General features: G+C 43.5%; 1 protein-coding gene across 1 annotated transcript in view; it reads right to left on the reverse strand.

Moving 5' to 3' along the window:
* Positions 1–4,651: 4,651 nt before the first annotated feature.
* Positions 4,652–18,350, reverse strand: part of LOC110522229 (exostosin-1) — a 256,334-nt gene continuing 242,635 nt past the window's right edge. Inside the window, exons 10-12 of the mRNA XM_021600447.3 lie at positions 16,507–16,667; positions 11,910–12,081; positions 4,652–5,484 (exon numbers count right to left, since the gene is read on the reverse strand). Coding sequence (XP_021456122.2) covers positions 5,299–5,484; positions 11,910–12,081; positions 16,507–16,667 — 519 coding nt within the window. The 3' untranslated portion in view covers positions 4,652–5,298. The remainder of the gene's footprint in view (positions 5,485–11,909; positions 12,082–16,506; positions 16,668–18,350) is intronic.

Genomic DNA, 18,350 nt, shown 5'->3' on the forward strand with positions numbered 1-18,350 from the left:
GCAGTGTTGGTTCACAACCAGAGGACCATTTCAAAAAGGATGAATATTTACACTTTTTGAAATTAGAATCAACTGGCAAGCACTTGGGTAAAAGTAAAGATACCTTAATAGAAAATGACTCAAGTCACCCAGTAAAATACTACTTGAGTTAAAGTCTAAAAGTATTAGGTTCTAAATATATTTAAGTATCAAAAGTTAAAGTAAAAATCATTTAAAATTCCTTATATTAGGCCAAATAGACAGCACAATTTTCTTTATTTTTTATTTACGGATAAGCCATGGGCACACTACAACACTCAGACATAATTTACAAACGAAGCATGTGTTTAGTGAGTCAGCCAGATCAGAGGCAGTAAGATGACCAGGGATGGTCTCTTGAAAAGTGTGTGAATTAGACAATGTTCCTGTCCTGCTTGTCATTCAAAATGGAAATCAGTACTTTTGGGTGTCAGTGAAAATGTATTGGGTAAGAAGGACATTTTCTTTAGGAATGTAAGTTTTCAAAAATATAAATAGTGAAGTAAAGTACAGATACCCCCAAAAATGACTTAAGTAAAAATACTTCAAAGTACTATTTAAGTACTTTACAGCACTGCATGCAAGTAAAGATGAACAGTTTGATGCAGCTAGACAAACAGGCCACCAGCTAACCATATTGACATAAAGATACAGTGAGCTCCAAAAGTATTGTTACAGTAACCAATTTGTTGTTTTGACTCTGTACTCCAGCGCTTTGGATTAGAAATGATACAATGACTGAGGTTAAAGTGCGCACTCTATAAATACATTTGATTGATTGATATTCCTCTAAGACATGCTAATCTGTTGTTATTGTAATGGTGAGAGGTAGCGTCCAATCATGGTAGAGTCCACATTAATGTAGAAGTGTTTAGAAACAAAAACAAAAAACAAATGCATCCAACAAGTTGGTAGAGTTACAAGCTTGATATAGTCATATCGTGCTAGGAATATGGGACCAAATACGAAACGTTTGGCTACTTTAATAAACGTAAGTGAATTTGTCCCAATACGTTTGGTCCCATAAAATGTGGGGACTACGTACAAAAAGTGCTGTAATTTCTAAACGGTTCACCAGATATGGAGGAAAATACCCTAAAAACAAAGCTGTCAGTCTGCACTTTAACCCCATAATCATTGTATAATTAAAATCCAAAGTGCTTGAGTACAGATACAAAACAATACTTATGGAGCTCACTGTAGATAGAAATATTTATAGACAGATGGATCGATTGATCATCAGCATTCTCTCCTCTCCCCGGTGTAGCTGTAATAGGTGTCCAGAGTCATAACTGTGACCCGTGTCTCTGTCTGATGCCAGTGCTGCAGGAACACAGACTCACATACCTTACACCATAACGATGCCACAGCCTTTCCTCTCTCACCTCTTGGACTGTCTATGGATGTACGTGTGTGTGTGAGAGAGAGAGACAGAGTGTGAAACAGAGAGAGAAAAAGTGAAATGAGAGAGATATAAACAGAGAAAAAAAGGGAGGGAGAGAGAAAAAGAAATAGAGACCGAGAGAGAAAGACAGAGCACTTCCAGTTATTTTCCATTTACACCAATTCAATTAGTTTACTTTACTCTGTGGCTGAGCCCCAGGGAAACACGCACAGACATATAACAACGGCCATGATGATGCAACACTCTCTGGAGAAATGGTCCACGGCTGAGCCATCCTCAACATGAGCTTGGACCATCACAGAGAGAAAAGCTTTTGGTTCACACAATGAGTCTCCAGGCACAGACCTTGATAAAATCCCATCTGCGACGGTAATGGGACTCTGGAGAGGGTTTTTCAGGGCCCATAAAGGAGACGTCACTGCATGCACACCTATGTGCCGAAACACATCTAGGGCTTAGACTGCCCGTTATGAGGCGGGGGAATGTCAGCTGCTGTCTGCTTGTCCTCTCATTTGATGTGCGGAGAATTGGGTCTTTATTTTTTTATGTCTGGGTGCTTCGGTGTGGCATGCGCTGAGCAGATATGTCACAGAGGGCTTTGCTGCCACATCGCCCTGAGATGGGATGGCTTGATGTCTACAGTCATTGGCTTTTTTTCTCCTTTCCTGACAACTCCTCAACTCCAAGCCTGGTGGTATTTGAAGCTCCCTGACCTCACACCCAGCCAAGCTGGAGATAACAGCTATATATCAACTTTGGGGAGACCAGTGAAGGGTAGCTAGCCCTCTGAAGATAGCAGACACCTGACAGGAAATGTCACGCTACTTCTAGGAAAATGAACTAACTTGTAATGCCAACATTTCTTCACGTTTTACCATCATTGTAAAGGCCTAGTAATTTTGTTGCTTTGACAGTCATTCCTGAAGATAATTATGTATTTCATGTGATTCATTTACATCTGTCCCTCATTCTAAGGTCAACCCTGTTACGTGAACTGAGCTCTCATTTGAACACGGTGAAATGATTCCCTTTTAAACAATTGCCACGCCCTGTTGTACACAACATGCTTCCATTCCTCCGTCCCAAGGGACTTTGTGGCTGATTAAAAAAAGAACTCAACCCTGGTACAGTCAACACTGTTACTATATTTTAAACTTAATAGGCACTTAACTTGTTTTTTAAATTCCGCCTCTTGAGATGGGGAAAACGTGTTTTTGTGTTGAACATGTGCTCTGTATGACAGAATGTAACAATTAAGTGAAACCTAAAAATAATTGACCAAGTTACACTTCTCAAAAGGCACCGAATTGGTGGAACGACCCACATGGAGTTCGACTGGCAGAAAGTGCTAAAACAAGAATATATGCAAACGTTATTACTATTTCCATATAAAGGCAATAGAATATGAATGTACAGCACTGAGCGTGTATGACACCAAGCCTGCACGAACACCTAAATTAGAAGTATGCAGTCACATTTGTATTCATTGTGAATCAACTGCTTTGCAGGGCGGACAAGTTCATTTCAGAGACATCAAATAAGAGTGTGCAATTGTAAATGCTGCTCTTGTATGTCGTGACATATACGAAACCATCTCGACTGGCACAGTAATGAATGAGAAAACGGAATCTAATAAAAAGCAAGCTGCATGACAGTTGAACGTGCTAAATGTGTCAGAGCTAATTCAGGCCATTATAACCAATACCCTCAGAATAGCCCCTCGACGACAGAACATTGACATTTTCATAGACACAGAAATAGATTCATGAACACAGACTTTTGCCCTGCTCTTCCTCTAAAAACAAATAAAGGCTGGCTCTCCATTTGGATCAATGTGGATCAATGGCAGTCTCATTCTGTGTCCTCATTCCTATTCCCCCAGGCACTACAGACAGACTGACTGGTAATATGTATCAGTATCCTTCCTACACCACCACCTCTTCTCTCCTCTCGTTCTTCATCTCTCCTGCCGTTACCTCTGAACAGAGCAGACGGAGAGAGAAGACACTTTCCAAAAATACTCTCAAATGTTCTTACCTTCCCTTATGGGGGTGATAGAGATCAATACATCTCTTCTAAATCTGTTCATTCATATTCAGAATGGACTCGACTTGGTGTAAAATAGCCTTGTCTGGGTCCCACTTGAGAGAGAGGAGGAGACAGGAGACAGGTCCCTCAGAAGCGGTATTGAATAAGTTCTGGGGGAGCGTCGACATTATCATGCATCATCCTGAGAAGGCAAGAGAGATATCCCCTTGGCCAAACTGAAACAAACACACTCTTGCCTGCCTGCCATTAGGCCCCTCATTAAATCATTGGTTATTTATGTGCTGAGTAGAGCATGGCGTCTAGACCAAAGTGTAAAACCCATTACCTTCAGAAAGAAATCCCTGGTTGCAAAGGTAAGCTCATATCAGTGTTATTCATAATCAAGTTAACTTCATTACCGTTTTTTTTTACTATAATACCTCTGAGCCACAGATACAACGGGTATGGTCAAAATATCAATGCCTATTATTGAACTTAAATAACGTTGGCAATGTATACTTCGCTGTACACAGGCAAGAGTGAATAACATCGACGACGCATACATTAACGACCTTATTTTAAACTTCCAGCAGGCATTGAGACTTTGATGCTCAGAGGTATTGTAGTACAACAATAATCAGGTAAACATGTAAACATTATTGGATGTGAGAGGGAGACGAGGGGTGTACAGGGAGTACCATGCAGAGGCCAGTCTCCTCCTCCTCTCAGACCCAGCTGAGCTGTGGGTGGTGGTGGTGGTGGTGGTGGTGGTGGTGGTGGGGGGTTGGTTCTCTGGAGGGACATGATGAAAGATGCTTCAAACCTCGAACAGAATTCAAAGATGCCTGTCAGTAGCATCACCACGCCTACCCCCGTGGCTAAGCACTATCTACCTAGTATCCAATGTCTACCTCGTAAATCCACCAGCAGATGCAGAAACCCACACCCTGTTTATAGCTAGGCAGGGTCACAGTGAGTGGCATGTCTCCAGCATTTAGACTGACAATCTGGAGGACAACATCAAACAGATGTAGAGAATCAGGATGGTGTCCTGAGGTGGTCTTTGATGGGAAGAGTTGTTTGTTCAACTTTTGAAATTAACATTTCACCAAGGCAGAAGAACATGGTAGTAATTCCTTCTAAACAGGTTGTATACCTCCATCATCGCTGAAACAGAGAGAATAAATACAATAGGCTGTGTACATTTCAGCATCTTTTATCAGATTTGTTTTTTTGGCAATTTAAAGCGCATAGGAGAATGAAGCAACCCCCCCGCAAAAAAAAATCAAACAATTCCAAATTGAAAGCCCAATAAGCCCCAGAAATGAATAATGGAAAGCAACATATACAATGTTAGAGAAAAACTTTATAGATGTCATGGAGGACAAACACAATGCACTGTGTTCATTTTTGTTTAAGATCACACTGCCACAGAAAATATCTGAAACCAAACAGGAGTGCACATTGCAGGCTTTTGTGACCTCACTTCCTGGTTTCTCTGTCAGAGAAGGAATTGACAACGACAATCTGTCTGGTGTTGAAGCGTGTGAAAAGTCACAATATTATTTTTTTGACAACAATGACGACAACATCGACACAGTCCAACTCACTGACATTGAAGATGAATCATCTTCAATAGCCAAGATCATTACCTCAGGATAACGGTCCTGGTGTTGCATATTTCATCATAAATTACTCTGTAGAGATTTCACTTATTGTTCGGACAGTCTGACTGACTGAACAGGCTGGTCAAAAAAAGCAGTTATTTTCACTTGCAGCTGGGAAGGAGATTTGGCCCAAACCCACACCACTCAAGTTTCTTCTGTGTGTATGAGTGCGTGTTGGGTTCACAGCCTCTCGATGTCCCTGTACTTCTTCCTCAGGATGGAGACCTGGTCCTTGAACAGCACAGGGTCCAGTCTCATCTGGGAATGCAGCAGGGGCATGAACCCAAACCAGCTGCTGAACGAGTTCATACACGTCTGTCTCTGGGCAAAGTGGTCCGGGTCGGCCCACCGAGACGTCTTAGAACCCTGTGGACAGACACACAGACAGAGGAGATACGTCAGTTCAGCACATCAACCCCACACAGGTCACGGTACGAACTGACTCTGCATCAGTTTAAAAGCAGACACATGTACTGTGTGGAGGATGGTACATTAGAGCTGTGTCGTCTGACGTAAACTGTTTTCCCTCCAAAGACGGCCTGGAAATACATAAAAAGGTTGCTGAATGGAGTGGAACCCAGGGTATTAGGACAACAGCTCATATTTACTGTATACATACACACAAATAAAACTACATGTAAGAAAGGTTATATTTTGTTGTCTTTTAACTCCCATTCAACTGATAAAGTGCTGGCCAAAATCTCCAGCAAACATCCCTTGTTTCCGATTAACTTTCCTGTGTGATCCTGAAGCAGGGAAACAAATGTTTCAGCACCGTTGACTGCAGTGGAAGAATATGCCTGGAAAGGGTCTGAAGATGCTTTGTGTTGAGAGAGATGGGAGAAAATCCACCACTGGTACGCTGCTGCCTACACAATTAAGACATTAATCACAGAGCCGATAGAGGCGAGTCATCGGGCTGCCCCGAGGTGGGCCATCAATCAGGCCTGACGTGGGCCGGCCCCGGCTCAGCCCGTGCACACCAACCAGAAGGGGAATCACACAGGGAGACTGTTGGTGCGCTGCAGCCTCCTCCGTCCGCCTCCATGTCTCTCTGGAGGCTCCTGAGTGAACCGGTCTGTAATACTGCAATCGCTCCTCTCTCATATCCCACCTCACAGCACGCATCACAGGCTCTGTGTCTGGCTGCAATTTCAGGCTCATTTCAGACTAGCAGGCACATTGAGATCAGTGGAGGCTCATCAGAGGAGGAATGGGAGAACCATCCTACTCAGTAAATTTCATAAAAATAAAAGTAGTGAAACATAAAATAACTAAACATATTTAGATAAAACCATACAAAAAATATTAATTTCACCAAATAGCTGATTAAAACACATGGTTTTGCAATGCAGGTCAACAGTAACCTCAACAGCACCCTCTAGGGTAGCACCATGGTGTAGCCACAGGACAGCTATTTCCAGTCATCTAGGTACACTGACAATACAAAACCTAGGAGAAACGTAGTAATAATGAAGACTTCCAGAGGACGTTCTCCAACCTATCAGAGCTTTATGAACTGACAAGTTGTCCATCCAATCAAAGGATCATTCTTCTTAGTTTACCTTTCACTTAGCTAATGCAACTAATTTGTTCTACTCAACAACCTGACTCAAACAGAGGAATGCCATTTATGTTAGCTAACTGGCTAAGGTTATCCAACAGCGCAAATCTTTTAAGTCAAGGTAAGCTTTCGTTTTTTTTTCTCCAGAGTAACTGCTAAACTGCTTGCTGTACACTGTACTGCATGAATATACACTTGATTTGGATTGTGATTTTACTAACGCGTTAGTTCTAGTTGATTGACTAGACCGTTAATATGGTGACAACGACGTAGGCTATGTAGCGGTTAGCGGTTATGGTATGAGGTTTTTTCGCCTGGTCACAGACAGCTGTTGAGTTGTGCACTGAAGTCTAAGGTGGAAAAGGTGAGAGGAGGAAAGCGTGTAGATACCAAGATTCCTCAATACCAAGATGGCATAGCAGCTAGACGTCCCTTGTCCTCGTCTTGTCGTGTCCCGTGTATATATATATTTACATCTTTCTTCACGTATCTTTAATATATTTTATTTTCCAAAAACTCAACTTCAAAACACTCTCATGCAAACCACCTCACCAATTTAAAAAAAGTATTATTTACCTCAAATCTGAAATCCACAATAGAAGCTAGCCAGAAGCTAGCCAGGAGCTAGCCAGTTTACTGGCTAACGTTAGTATTCAGCTAACCACGGTTTGTGGTCATCAGTTAACCTTTAGCTCGAAAATCTATCGCCAGTTTTGTACAACGCGACTCAGACCAGAACATACCGGACCTATTTTTCTCTCCATATCCCCGGATTTCAACCGCAAGCTCTGGACATTTACACCTGGATCTCGCAGCTAGCTAGCTGCTATCCGTGTGACTATTGGCTTACGTCGATCCCGGAGCAAACATCAATTATTCTGGAGCTAGCCAGCTGAAGTGTTCCATCAGCCATTCCTGGGCTACAATCACCTATCCGGACCCGTTTTACTGATAATGCGGAGCTCCACCGGGCTTTCACAACTGGACTACCGACGTTATCTGCCCGAGGGAGTTATCCAACTGGCCCCTCCATCGCAACGTTACCTGAACGCCCATCTGCGGCCCGCTAATTGTTAGCTGTCTTATCGGCTGCTATCTGAATAGGTCTATCGGACAATTTTTCTTGGGTCACTATAACGATATCTATTTTGCCAATTGGACTGGTCCCCTCTACCACACAGAACCCCACTAATCTACTGACGGAAACGCACGAGGTGGCTAAAAACAAACCTCCATCCTATGCTAGCTTGCTATCGATGGCCCGGCTAGCTGTCTGAATCGCCATTGCCCCAACCAACCTCACTACTCACTGGACCCTTATGATCACTCGACTAAGCATGCCTCTCCTTAATGTCAATATGCCTTGTCCATTGCTATTCTGGTTAGTGTTTATTGGCTTATTTCACTGTAGAGCCTCTAGCCCTGCTCATTATACATTATCCAACCTATCAGTTCCACCACCCACACATGCGATGACATCACCTGGTTTCAATTATGTTTCGAGATTAATATCTCTCTCATCATCACTCAATACCTAGGTTTACCTCCACTGTACTCACATCCTACCATACCTTTGTCTGTACATTATACCTTGAAGCTATGTTATCGCCTCCAGAAACCTCCTTTTACTCTCTGTTCCGGACGTTCTAGACGACCAATTCTCATAGCTTTTAGCCGTACCCTTATCCTACTCCTCCTCTGTTCCTCTGGTGATGTAGAGGTGAATTCAGGCCCTGCAGTGCCTAGCTCCACTCCTATTCCCCCGGCGCTCTCTTTTGAGGACTTCTGTAACCGTAATAGCCTTGGTTTCATGCATGTTAAACGACCATTCCTTCTCTGCTATGCAATCTGGTTTCAGAGCTGTTCATGGGTGCACCTCAGCCACGCTCAAGGTCGTAAACGTATCTTAACTGACATCGATAAGAAACAATACTGTGCAGCCGTATTCAATGACCTGGCCAAGGTTTTCGACTCTGTCAATCACCACATCTTCATCGGCAGACTCGATAGCCTTGGTTTCTCAAATGATTGCCTCGTCTGGTTCACCAACTACTTCTCTGATAGAGTTCAGTGTGTCAAATCGGAGGGCCTGTTGTCCGGGCCTCTGGCAGTCACTATGGGGGTGCCACAGGGTTCAATTCTTGGACCGACTCTCTTCTCTGTATACATCAATGATGTCGCTCTTGCTGCTGGTGAGTCTCTGATCCACCTCTACGCAGACGACACCATTCTGTATACTTCTGGCCCTTCTTTGGACACTGTGTTAACAACCCTCCAGACGAGCTTCAATGCCATACAACTCCAATACAATTAAAACTAAATACATGCTCCTCAACCGATCGCTGCTGCACCTGCCCGCCCGTCCAACATCACTACTCTGGACGGTTCTGACTTAGAATATGTGGACAACTACAACGACCTAGGTGTCTGGTTAGACTGTAAACTCTCCTTCCAGACTCACATCAAACATCTCCAATCCAAAGTTAAATCTAGAATTAGCTTCCCATTTAGCAACAAAGCATCCTTCACTCATGCTGCCAAAAATACCCTTGTAAAACTGACCATTATACTGATCCTCGACTTCGGCAATGTAATTTACAAAATAGCCTCCAATACCCTACTCAATCAATTGGATGCAGTCTATCACAGTGCCATCCGTTTTGTCACCAAAGCCCCATATACTACCCACTACTGCGACCTGTACGCTCTCGTTGGCTGTACGCTCTTGTTGGCTTCATACTCGTCGCCAAACTCATTGGCTCCAGGTCATCTACAAGACCCTGCTAACTCAACTCCCTCCTTATCTCAGCTCGCTGATCACCATAGCAGCACCCACCTGTAGCACGCAGCAGGTATATCTCTCTGGTCACCCCCAAAACCAATTCTTCCATTGGCCGCCTCTCCTTCCAGTTCTCTGCTGCCAATGACTGGAACGAACTAAAACAATCTCTGAAACTGGAAACACTTATGTCTCTCACTAGCTTTTAGCACCAGCTGTCAGAGCAGCTCACAGATTTCAACACTTGTACATAGCCCATCTATAATTTAGCCCAAACAATTACCTCTACCCCTACTGTATTTATTTATTTTGCTCCTTTGCACCCCATTATTTATATCTCTACTTTGCACATTCTTCCACTGCAAATGAAGCATTCCAGTGTTTTACTTGCTACAGTGGGGCAAAAAAGTATTTAGTCAGCCACCAATTGTGCAAGTTCTCCCACTTACAAAGATGAGAGGCCTGTCATTTTAATCATAGGTACACTTCAACTATGACAGACAAAATGAGAAAAAAAATCCACAAAATCACATTGTAGGATTTTTTATGAATTTATTTGCAAATTATGGTGGAAAATAAGTATTTTGTCAATAACAAAAGTTTATCTCAATACTTTGTTATATACCCTTTGTTGGCAATGACAGAGGTCAAACGTTTTCAGTGCAAGTCTTCACAGGGTTTTCACACACTGTTGCTGGTATTTTGGCCCATTCCTCCATGCAGATCTCCTCTAGAGCAGTGATGTTTTGGGGCTGTTGCTGGGCAACACAGACTTTCAACTCCCTCCAAAGATTTTCTATGGGGTTGAGATCTGGAGACTGGCTAGGCCACTCCAGGACCTTGAAATGCTTCTTACGAAGCCACTCCTTCATTGCCCGGGCGGTGTGTTTGGGATCATTGTCATGCTGAAAGACCCAGCCACGTTTCATCTTCAATGCCCTTGCTGATGGAAGGAGGTTTTCACTCAAAATCTCACGATACATGGCCGCATTCATTCTTTCCTTTACACGGATCAGTCGTCCTGGTCCCTTTGCAGAAAAACAGCCCCAAAGCATGATGTTTCTACCCCCATGCTTCACAGTAGGTATGCTGTTCTTTGGATGCAACTCAGCATTCTTTGTCCTCCAAACACGACGAGTTGAGTTTTTACCAAAAAGTTATATTTTGGTTTCATCTGACCATATGACATTCTCCCAAACTTCTTCTGGATCATCCAAATGCTCTCTAGCAAACTTCAGACGGGCCTGGACATGTACTGGCTTAAGCAGGGGGACACGTCTGGCACTGCAGGATTTGAGTCCCTGGCGGCGTAGTGTGTTACTGATGGTAGGCTTTGTTACTTTGGTCCCAGCTCTCTGCAGGTCATTTACTAGGTCCCCACGTGTGGTTCTGGGATTTTTGCTCACCGTTCTTGTGATCATTGTGACACCACGGGGTGAGATCTTGCGTGAAGCCCCAGATCGAGGGAGATTATCAGTGGTCTTGTATGTCTTCCATTTCCTAATAATTGCTCCCACAGTTGATTTCCTCAAACCAAGCTGCTTACCTATTGCAGATTCAGTCTTCCCAGCCTGGTGCAGGTCTACAATTTTGTTTCTGGTGTCCTTTGACAGCTCTTTGGTCTTGGCCATAGTGGAGTTTGGAGTGTGACTGTTTGAGGTTGTGGACAGGTGTCTTTTATACTGATAACAAGTTCAAACAGGTGCCATTAATACAGGTAACGAGTGGAGGACAGAGGATGAACTGTGTGTGCGGGTGATCATGGCTATATTCATTCCGCCTGGTTATGTTGCGAAACACTTCTTAAACGGAAGCTAACGGAACAAAATGGGGAGGGACCTATCTGAATTTGTCCAATAGAAACTCTTGTTTTAGTTGCAAAACAACCTTTTGGACTAATAATTACACCCCAGCTCAACTTCATGCAGTCAAGAGTGTGCAAGGTGGTATTAAATGTGTCAGTGCCTGACACCTTGATTACTCAAATTTGTCTCATGACCTGTGTGCACCTACGCCTTAAACTTTCAATTGTAGGCTTGGCTGTGGCTACCTCATGATGTGTATAGGGCAAATTCGAGCATCATGTCGTAGCCTAAAGCTACGACATGTTACATTGAGCTGGATAAATGGAATATGAATGACAGTCTTTCAATCTGATGTAATAGAAATAGTCCATGCTCATGGTACGATACCGCAAACCTTACTCCCAAATCTCGAACGGCACCGCCGCCAAAGCTTGAAATTTGCCCTGACCCAAGCACTGATGTGACCTGATGTCTATTGAAATTGGCCGTTGGTTAGTGATTAATGCCGGGTAAACACAGGGTTTCGGCGGATGGCATCTTCAACAAGCTAGGATTGTCAGGTCAAACGCGCATGCGCTCAGGCACACACACGTACGCACAAACGCATGCAAACACACACGGTTACCACGAAGATCTACTGTACCTGCTGCATCATTGTCTCCTTGTACTGCTTCTTCTGGGTGACTTTGATTGGTGGGAGCTTAGTGACAGCAGACACCAGGAAGTTCATCAAGATATCCTCACAGTTAGCCATCTGGTCCACCATGGTGAGAAGGCTGGATGGCAAGTAGTGAGTGTACAAGTAGTGATAATACCTAGAAACACAGAGAGAAAGAGGGATGGATACATTCATAAAAGGACACCACATTGATATACTGCATAGTGCAATATTGCAAATGGAAACAGCAGTGACTACACAGGAAATCAAATCTCCTTAATTCCATTCTCAGTGCCATTTCCCGAAGGTTCACCATTTCTCTGGATAATGTCCCTTGTTGTTTTCTATTCACTGAGAGTCACAGAATATGGATGGTAATCTGTCTGGTGGAGCCATCCGGCAGAATGAGTGGAGCCAGCCCAGAGAAGAGCCACCCTCCCTTGCGGCCTCATCCACCCGCCTGACGACACCCAAAGACGGATGTTTTAATTTCTCAGAGTGAGACACTTCGCCCCTCTCTTTCTGGCAGCCCTGATTGTACCATGTCTCATTTCCCGTCTGTTTATTATGTTGAGGGCCCTGGCTGTATGGCTGACAAAGGCAGGCGCATCATTTCCTGTACGTCTGTGCTGAGGGATGGGCGTCAGTCAGTCGGGGTGGGCCACTCTATTTAGATCCAGAGGCAGTCGGACTCGTGCCTTATCTCTCCTCCTCCTCTTTGGTAGCTCCGCTGGGCTCCTGGCCTCTACAGCATCAGCCCAGCTATCACTTTCAGCCTCGTGAAGGTGAGGTGTCACAGCCAAGGTCTGCCGTCAGCACCATATGTCGGTATCATCCGTGCAGGAAAGATGAGCACAAGGACTTTCCTTTGAGACAAACTCTGTGGCTTTCTCTCTGCAAAGCTATTGATCTATGTGCTGTCAGTTAACTTGTCAACGTTGTCATTTTCCAGATCTGAATATCACACTCTGCCTGATATCTTTGTTCATGTTGATATCTTTGGATGGGAAATGTATACTGAGCAAAAATATAAATGCAACATGTAAACATGTTGGTCCCATGTTTCATGAACCGAAAGAAAATATCCCAGAAATGTTTAATTCGCACAAAAAGCTTATTTCTCTCAACTTCTGTGCACAAATGTGTTTACATCCCTGTTAGTGAGCATTTCTCCTTTGCCAAGATAATCCATCCACCTGACAGGTGTGGCATATTAAGAAGCTGATTAAACAGGATGATCATTACTCAGGTACACCTTGTGCTGGGGACAATAAATGGCCAACCTAAAACGTACAGTTTTGTAAACAACACAATGCCACAGTTGTCTCACGTTTTGAGGGAGTGTGCAATTGGCATGCTGACTGCAGGAATGTCCCCCAGAGCTATGGCCAGAGAAATGAACGTCCATTTTTCTACCATAAGTCGCCTCCAACGTCGTTTTAGAAAATTTGGCAGTATGTCCAACCGGCTTCACAACCACAGACCACGACCCACGGGATTGTCTGACTGATTTACATTTATTAACTGTAACTCAGTCAAATCTTTGAAATTGTTGCATTTTGCGTTGATATTTTTTATCAGTATAGCTATCTAATTAATGACACAGATTTGTTAATTAGGCTGATCTGATAGGATTGTTTTTACACTTGCTACTGGTGACAATATGGTAGAAACACTTGCCACTTGACTATTATCACAATGCCTCAGTAGACAGACCCTTGAGAGCTGAATAAGAGAGGCATTTTGAAACCACACAATAGATTACAACAATGACATGTTCCATGAGAGTAGTGTATCTGCAACTGCCCGATAAGACATGACTTCTCAATTCAATTTGCTGCATGGCTTAATCGTTTGTATTCATTGTGTTGAGGCATTGCATTTACAATCAAATATTTTATGGAAAAAGAAAAGAAAAAAAACAAAGACGTTATTTCCTTTTCTATTATGCTGCTTATATACAAAAACTGTCAGTGGTGTGAGGAATTCGGATTAGTTTTCTAAATGGCACTTACTGTACTGAAAGACGTAGACTACTCCTGAGTAAAACATATAAACTCAGCAAAAAAAAGAAACGTCTCTTTTTCAGGACCCTGTCTTTCAAAGATAATTCGTAAAAATCCAAATAACTTCACAGATCTTCATTGTAAAGGGTTTAAACACTGTTTCCCATGCTTGTTCAATGAACCATAAACAATTAAATGAACATGCACCTGTGGAACAGTCGTTAAGACACTAACAGCTTACAGACGGGAGAAAATTAAGGTCACAGTTATGAAAACTTAGGACACTAAAGAGGCCTTTCTACTGACTCTGAAAAACACCAAAAGAAAAATGTCCAGGGTCCCTGCTCATCTGCGTGAACGTGCCTTAGGCATGCTGCAAGGAGGCAAGAGGACTGCAGATGTGGCCAGGGCAATAAACTGCAATGTCCGTACTGTGAGACGCCACTACAGGGAGACAGGACGGACAGCTGATCGTCCTCGCAGTGGCAGACCACGTGTACCAACACCCGCACAGGATCGGTACATCTGAACATCACACCTGCGGGACAGGTACAGGATGGCAACAACTGCCCGAGTTACACCAGGAACGCACAATCCCTCCATCAGTGCTCAGACTGTCCGCAATAGGCTTCCGGCAATAGGCTGAGAGAGGATGGACTGAGGGCTTGTAGGCCTGTTGTAAGGCCTACAACACATCTCTGGCAACAACGTCGTCTATGGGCACAAACCCACCCTCGCTGGACCAGTCAGGCAAAAAGTGCTCTTCACTGACAAGTTGTCTCACCAGGGGTGATGGTTGGATTTGCGTTCATCGTAGTTCATCGTACCCCGAGGCCTGTACTCTGGAGCGGGATCAATTTGGAGGTGGAGGGTCCATCATGGTCTGGGGCGGTGTGTCACAGCACCATCGGACTGAGCTTGTTGTCATTGCAGGCAATCGCAACGCTGTGCGTTACAGGGAAGACATCATCCTCCCTCATGTGGTACCCTTCCTGCAGGCTCATCCTAAGTGACCAGTGCAGGAGAGTTTCTGCTATACAGTGTTAACAGGTCTCGATATGTATTAGGGATTTTTATAACCACCATGCGTGCCTGCCTGCCTGTATGTGCTCAAAAAAATTGGTATGTGTTACCGCATTCCCGTCCTTGAGCTGTTATCATGGCCCCTACACCCCTCACAGAGAGCAGGCAGAGGTTCTGAATGCACAGTGCCTTCGGAAAGTAACATTTTGTTGTGTTACAGCCTTATTCGAAAATGTATAAAATAAAACAAAATCCTCAGCAATCTACACACAATACCCCATAATGACAAAGCGAAAACACGTTTTTTTTTTTTAAATTCAGACCCTTTGCTATGAGACTTGAAACTGAGCTCAGGTGCATTCTGTTTCCATTGATCATCATTGAGATGTTTCTAGAACTTGATTGGACATGATTTGGAAAGGCACACATATATAAGGTCCAAGAAGACAGTGGCCTCTATCATTCTTAAATGGAAGAGGTTTGGAACCACAAAGACTCTTCCTAGAGCTGGCCACCGGGCCAAACTGAGGATTCAGGGGAGAAGGGCCTTGGTCATGGAGGTGACCAAGAACCCGATGGCCACTGACAGAGCTCCAGAGTTCCTCTGTGGAGATGGGAGAACCTGCAGCACTCCACCAATCAGGCCTTTATGGTAGTGACCAGGCGGAAGCCACTCCTCAGTAAAAGGCACATGACAGCCCTCTTGGAGTTTGCCACAAGGCACCTAAAGACTCTCAGACCATGAGAAACAAGATTCACTGGTCTGATGAATCCAAGTTTGAACTCTTTGGCCTGAATATGAAGCGTCACATCTGGAGGAAACCTGGCACCATGCCTACGGTGATGCATGGTGGTGGCAGCATCATGCTGTGAGGATTTCTTTCAGCAGCTGGGAGACAAGTCAGGATTGAGGCAAAGAGGAACGGAGCAAAGTCCAGAGAGATCCTTGATGAAAACCTGCTCCAGAGAGCACAGCACCTCAGACTGGGGCAAAGGTTCAACTTTCAACAGGACAACGACCCTAAGAACACAGCCAAGACAACACATGAGTGGCTTCGGGACAACTCTCTGAATGTCCTTGAGTAGCCTAGCCAGAGCCCGGAATTGAACCTGATCGAAAATCTCTGAAGAGACCTGAAAATAGCTGTGCAGCAGCACTCCCCATCCAACCTGACAGAGCTTGAGAGGATCTGCAGAGAAGAATGTGACAAACTCCCCAAATACAGGTCTACCAAGCTTGTAGCGTCATACCCAAGAAGACTCAAGGCTGTAATCGCTGCCAACGGTGCTTCAACACAGTACTGGGTCTGAAAACACATGTAAATGTGATATTTCAGTTTTTAATTTGTAATACATTTGCAAAAAATTCTAAAAACCTGTTTTTGCTTTGTCATTTTGGGGTATTGTGTGTAGATTGATGAGGAAAAGAAGCAATTGAATCTGCCCCTGTGAGCACCATGTTACTGTACCTGTGATAGAACGCAGCCCCTGTGAGCACCATGTTACTGTACCTGTGATAGAACGCAGCCCCTGTGAGCACCATGTTAATGTACCTGTGATAGAACGCAGCCCCTGTGAGTACCATGGAGTACTGGTTAGTCCACTTGGAGGTATAGCCCCATCTTGATTTGCTGCTGTCCCAGTAATGGCTGCGTGCTGGGTAGCCCACGATCCGGTCTGGGAAACTGTGCCAGACAATGAAGGCAAAGTCAACCTGGGGTTCAAATGAAAAGACAACATCTTTCAAAATCGCTAATAGACAGATTCACTTCTGCATTAGATCAGCTATGTCAATTACAGTACAATGTAGCAAAAGAGTAGATTTGAATTCCAAAGAATTCCTTCTTCTCAGGAACACCAAATGTCAAAAGTCCAGAGAATATGAAGAACACCACATTGTAGAATACACTTACTGACTTCTGTTGGCAGAGTGGCACCAACTTCATTTCCAAAACGCAAGAGAGAACAGAGCCCAAAAAACAGACGGTCCCTTAAAATAATCACACACCTCTTAGCTGTGTCATGATGCATGTGTGCTCTATTATGAAGAAATGAGACCACAAACCTGAGAAAAAGGTTGGAAACATCTTTCTTAATGTAGCATTTGATTAATCGCCGAGTTAGCCATTACCTCAGTGCAGGATTTATGATATCATGCAAATAATTTTGCCTTTTGGAATTACGTTCTTATAATGCCCTGATTATGCCTCGCATCCTTTGTGACAGACTGGTTTGGCACATTCACAATGTGTCTTAGTTAATTATGGATTGGAAATAGGGACGGAGATTAATGACATACACAGAGGGGAAATGCTATCCTTGCAGAAAGGCTTTCCAAGGGCAACATACATTAATCCCATTTAATACATAAAATGGTTTCTGAATATGGGTTGCTAAGAGTCTACATCACAAATCTCTACCGGCATATACATTTCCCTGTGGCATTTGATGTGATATGTTATTAAATAATAGAGAAGTACACTCTTAGAATAAAGGGTTCCAAAAGGGTTCTTCGGCTGTCCCCATTGGAGTACCCTTTTTGGTTCAACATAGAACCCCTTTGGGTTCCATGGCGAACCCTCTGTGGAAAGGGTCCTACCTGGAACAAAAAAAGGTTTCTTCAAAGGGTTCTCCTATGGGGACAGCCGAAGAACCCTTAGGTTCTTGATAGCACCTTTTTTTCTAAGAGTGTATAGTCATATAGGAAAGAAAGACATGCAGCATTTGGTTTCCACCATTTTCACTAGTATTGAGTTCTCGTGATCTGAAGGAAAGTAAACTTGTGACATTTTGTTAAATGACCAAGATCATGTCGTTGTGTTATGTTCCATTCATTCATATCCACAGTTGATATATTCCACTGGATCCCTGGAGAACATTTGACAGGCTGACTGTTTTACTGTTAACTGTGCCCTGCTCTCCCATGGGCAGCCAGACAGTGTCATGATAGGAACATTCATAGTCCACACCATATCCTCTCTTAAAGCATAATCATGTGATTAATGACTTGAAGCAATGCAATTATGAATTCTGTCCTGTCACTGTTCGATGTAGTTATTGTAATATGAAAAGTCCCATTAAAAATGCTCTACTCGCTCACATTTCAGTTATTTTCAATTAAGATGCTTTCAATGTTTAAAGGGCAATTACTGAGACAGATTATTAAGCAGATGAGGGATTTGCATCTGACTGGTTCTTGGCTTTTTCGACAGAAAAAAAGATTTGTCTTTTTTCTAAAACAACCTCATAAAACTTTTGTAACATCCGTTCTGTAATCTTGCACCGCTATACAATTTAAGTGGATCCTCTTGGAAGGTGAAGATTGACTTGGTGCAATTAATAAAATCTCAAATAGATAAATGTTATTTTGCAGGTCTCTTATACGCTGATAAGACAC

Source organism: Oncorhynchus mykiss, chromosome 4, assembly GCF_057628025.1.
Source record: "Oncorhynchus mykiss isolate SJ-2025 chromosome 4, ASM5762802v1, whole genome shotgun sequence".
NCBI classification, from domain to species: Eukaryota; Metazoa; Chordata; class Actinopteri; order Salmoniformes; family Salmonidae; genus Oncorhynchus; species Oncorhynchus mykiss.